Source organism: Chenopodium album, chromosome 1 (genome assembly GCF_948465745.1).
Source record: "Chenopodium album chromosome 1, dcCheAlbu1.1, whole genome shotgun sequence".
NCBI lineage: Eukaryota > Viridiplantae > Streptophyta > Magnoliopsida > Caryophyllales > Amaranthaceae > Chenopodium > Chenopodium album.
The window spans coordinates 19,965,101-19,970,051 of NC_137834.1; the positions used below are offsets into that span (position 1 = coordinate 19,965,101).

The window sequence follows — 4,951 nt, forward strand, 5'->3', positions numbered from 1 at the left end:
ATATTAAATATAAAAATGAGTTTTTGGGTCGGATCTGAGTCGGGTTTAAATCCAAGCTTACATAAAATCCATAGAAAAAAAATCAAGTGTGTAAGTAGGGTAATTTTGGTTATGTAACTTTTAAGAGTAACAAACCAATTTCAACTTTGAAAAAATTAATATTCAATTATTCACAATGCATTGCACAAAAACCTAATTAATTGCAATTAATACAGATCATTTGTTAGCAAAACACGATATTATTTCATCCAATACTCCAATAATATACACTACAAGCCAAATATAATAATTTAACTATTAAATGTTACACAACTACTATTGGCCCTATCCCCTCATAAATTTTGTTATAAATACATGTGATACTCTTTGCCTTTTCTCATCCAACCAAAGATAAGCAAACTAATAAACCCTCAAATAAGTTTGAAGTTTCTTATTTTATGAAAATGGCCTACTCAAAGGCTTTATTTCTTGCCCTCTTTGCTATAACTCTTCTTATCTCTACTGAAGTGTTAGCTCGTGAGCTAGCTAAGTCCGAAACTGACCAGACTCGTGAGTTTCTTACTCTTTCCAATAACATCGACAGTATTGTTGCTTAAGTTACATAATAGTGTCTACATTATTTATTGCAATTTTGAATTTATCGTTTTATTGCGTGATGCATTAGTTTTATGCTACCTTCATTCTAAAATAATTGACATCAAAATTTTGCACTATCCATGTATATTGATATTGACTATATAATTTGACTAATATACAAAGTATGAAACAAAAATGTTCCATACTAGTATTTTGTAAAGTATTGTTCAATTAATTTTTTTTAATAAATATTTTCATCATAATTATTCTATAATACATAATTCTTACTTTCTTAGTAATATATATTTCCTCAATCAAGTTTACTATCGACAAGTTTACCGATTTTCATACTATCTATTTACTTATTTATAACTTTTATTATTATATTTTATATTTTTATACTACGTATTAAGTTTACTAACACATACATTCAATGATTAATAACACAATTATATCTATAAGTTAAACTTCCGAATCACAAAAAGTATGCAATATAATATCAACCATAAAAGAATGGTAAAAAGAATTGTAAAGTAGGGTTTATAAATGATATCAAGATTCATAATGTATCAACCATAAAAGAATGATAAAACTAATTCGTGTATTAACAATCAATTTTGTGCATTGATATGTGTGTGACTGTGCGACAATGTACTTATTTTATGCCGAATCAAATGGATTATAAGAGTGTAGTGCATTGATTTGACCAATAATGTATTAATCTAAAAGGCATATATATGTTAAAATAACGTATTGGTTATTATAACTTTCTACATCAAAAGATAATACTAGTACGAAATGATTAACTTAAGGGTTAAAGCTTTAATTAAGGGAATAGAATTTTGCAATGTTCTCATCATTCTATTTCTTAAGGTTATATACTTAATACTGGTTTATATCAGGGAAACCAAAAAAAAATATATAAGGATTGCATATCCTGATAAATTTGTTTAGACGTAAATTTTTAAAATATCAATATTTTTTTTTCTTATTATATTTACTAATACATTATATAAGATACTAATATGTAAGTAATCTCCAATCATCTTTGTAGTTAATAAATTCTAAAAAAAAAAGGGGTCTTCAATAAAAAAAATCTAGTGCGACATATTTCGTAATACGGATTTTTAGTAAAAAAAATCTGTGCGTTAAATGGATATATGGAATACATCAATATAATGTCTATGATTATGCTTTGCAGATTCTGTTGAGGAGTCTAAGTATGGTCATAGTAGAGGATATGGCGGACATGGTGGCTCCTACGGAGGTGGCTCTTATGGACACGGTGGTGGTAGTTATGGACATGGTGGTGGTAGTTACGGACATGGCGGTGGTGGCTATGGAGGCGGCGGACATGGTCATGGTGGACACGGAGGTCATTATCCACCTAAAGTAGAGGAGAACAAAGATCAAAAGAACGAAGCCGTGGATCCTCAAGGGTATGGAGGAGGTGGCTACAGCCACGGTGGTGGATATGGTGGTGGAAACTACGGACACGGTGGTGGCAACTATGGCCAAGGTGGGGGAAACTATGGACACGGTGGCGGCAACTATGGACACGGTGGTGGTAGCTACGGACATGGTGGTGGCGGCTATGGACACGGTGGTGGCGGCTATGGACGTGGTGGATACGGCCACGGTGGTCATGGTGGTCACTATCCCCCACAGACGACTAAGACTGTCGAGAAACAAATTAAAGTGTAAGTGATCGAGTTGTAGCTCAAAAATAAAGTGTGTGTATGTACATGACTTTTATGACGTTTGTTTCTAAGGAAAAAAGAGAATATATATGAATGTTGGGAAAAATGCATTGTATTGTATAAGTTGATGTTAATCCAGCATGTAATGATTCTCTCAACCTTTGTAATGTGCTTCAGATTATGCAATGTAACGACTCTCTGTTAAGTTGTTAGTTACATCTTACATGTATGAAAGGAAGTTGTGTTAGTAGTATTACACTCCTACGTAATATGTTGATGCATCTTGTTAGGAAAAAAGGGTGTAATTGTGTTTGATTAATGCGGAACAAGTCAATGAAATTAAGGACGAGAAAAACAATAAAGAAGATATACAAAGAACACAAGGATTTACCTGGTTCGGTCAAAATAGACCTACATCCATGGGTGGGGGATTCGAGAGCTTCTTTACTATAATAGTGAAAGAAAGAGAGAATAATACAAGGAGTCTTAAATCTAATGCCTCAAAAGATATGATCTAATTGATCAACTAAAGGGTCCTTTTATAACACAAGGAAACCCTAATAAAACCCTTAGATTGTTCCCCAAGTATACTCAAATAGCCGTCATAGAAAAGATATAATTTTAGGAAATATTCCATAAATTATCCTAGAATAACCTAACTACCGAGCTATAGCTCGGCAGCTAGCTCATACCTGCCGCAAGTCCTCATAGGGCCGAGCTATAGCTCAATCACATAGAGCTATAGCTCGCAGCCTCGTTGTAAAATTTCAGCTTCGTCAGGTTTTTGTAAAACGGACATAACTTTCTCGTTTCTTATTGAAATTGGGCATATGACCTATCGTTAGTTAGCTCTTGAACCAAGCTATCACCTCTAACTTGAATCACCTCAAAATCATTTGTTGTTTGAGAGATATAAGCGTTCAAAGGCAGCCCTACTAGATTTTGAGCCACGATTTAACAATCTCCATAAGCCTAGCTACTCACATTAGGCTATCACCAAACAAACATCTTCCATAACTTGTGAACCGGTGCGTCTCCGAACACAAAATTCCGTACACGAAACCATCACATGGCCTAGATTGAGAGTATAATGTCCCTACGCCAAGCATGCTTATCAAAATTGAACAAACTCTCTTCAAACACTTCTTCATCTCAAAAAAATCAAACTAAAAAAACTTAAGCAATTCTAGAAAAATAAAAAATTACATCAAGAATTTCTAAATTGCAATTGTACTTAATAAATCAAAAAAGTACCAAAATTGAGATAAGAAATAGCATAAGTAGAATAAAGTCTAATGCATAACCAAGATTGCTACTTTATTACAAACAAAAATAAAAAAAAACAAATCTATCATAGACTCCATACCAAAAATCCACACGGTTTCTCGTTTTACCAAGAGATCTCAAAGGGGAACTTATCATGAAGATATCGTAGAAACCGCAACCCCAAAGCTCGTAATCCTAAAGTGCATAATCATAATCATCATCGTTGTTGGCCATATTTGCGGATTTGTCCTCATTGGACTTCTCCTCATTCTTCTTCTTTAATTTCCAACATTTGGCTTTGATATGACCCTTCACATGACAATAGTTACAAACTTTTCCTTTACCAAAAATTTTATTACCACCATGAGCAACTAAAATATTATTTTGAGCAGGATTATTAGATTTATTAACCAATTTATTGTCAATTAGATCTCTTTGGGTTAAGGCATCCTTAACATCTTCCAAACTCAAATCATCTCTACCATACAATAAAGTATCTCGAAAATGCTTATACGTAGGCGATAAAGAACACAATAACCTAATAGCCATATCCTCATCATCGATCTCAACATCGATGTTTTGCAAATCCATAATAATAGAGAAGAATTCATCTAAATAGGACTTAAGCGGTTTACCTTCTTCTAGACGAAGATCATGAAGTCTAGATTTGAGTAGTAGACGGTTGGTCACGCTCTTTGTCATATAAAGTGACTCCAACTTAAACCACAAACTCGCAGAAGTCGTCTCCTTGGCAACCTCTCTCAAAACATCATCAGAGAGACATAATTGAATTGCCGAAAGAGCCTTTAAATCAATCTCCTCCTACGTATCCACCGTCATGCCCGAAGGCTTGTTGGATACACCTTCAAGAGCCTTGTGACAGCCACTTTGAACCAAGATGTCTTTCATCTTCAATCACCATAGGCCAAAGTTCACTTGCCTATCGAATTTCTCAATATCAAATTTCATTGGCATAATTTAATCAAACTAATCTATAAACACCTAAACCTTAAGACCTTAAAACCTTGGTTGTAGATACCACTTGTTAGGAAAAAAGGGTGTAATTGTGTTTGATTAATGCGGAACAAGTCAATGAAATTAAGGACGAGAAAAACAATAAAGAAGATATACAAAGAACACAAGGAAACCGTAATAAAACCCTAAGATTGTTCCCCAAGTATACTCAAATAGCCGTTATAGAAAATATATAATTTTAGGAAATATTCCATAAATTATCATAGAATAACCTAACTACCGAGCTATAACTTGGCAGCTAGCTCATGCCTGCCGCAAGTCCTCATAGGGCCGAGCTATAGCTCACTCACATAGAGCTATATCTCGCAGCCTCGTTGCAAATTTCCATCTCCGTCAGGTTTTTGTAAAACGGTCATAACGTTCTCGTTTCTTAT

General features: G+C 33.9%; 1 protein-coding gene across 2 annotated transcripts; it reads left to right on the plus strand.

The window, feature by feature from the left end:
- Positions 1 to 360: 360 nt before the first annotated feature.
- LOC145642562 (uncharacterized) lies at positions 361 to 2,529 on the plus strand. Of its 2 annotated transcripts, XM_081693770.1 has the most exons (3): positions 361 to 549; positions 1,778 to 2,053; positions 2,096 to 2,529. In XM_081693770.1, the coding sequence occupies exons 1-3, from the start codon at positions 438 to 440 to the stop codon at positions 2,278 to 2,280; spliced, it is 573 nt and encodes a 190-aa protein (XP_081549896.1). In that variant the 5' UTR covers positions 361 to 437; the 3' UTR covers positions 2,281 to 2,529. The 2 variants fall into 2 exon arrangements, with proteins under 2 accessions (XP_081549896.1, XP_081549893.1); XM_081693767.1 differs by having other exon boundaries at positions 1,778 to 2,529.
- Positions 2,530 to 4,951: the final 2,422 nt, after the last annotated feature.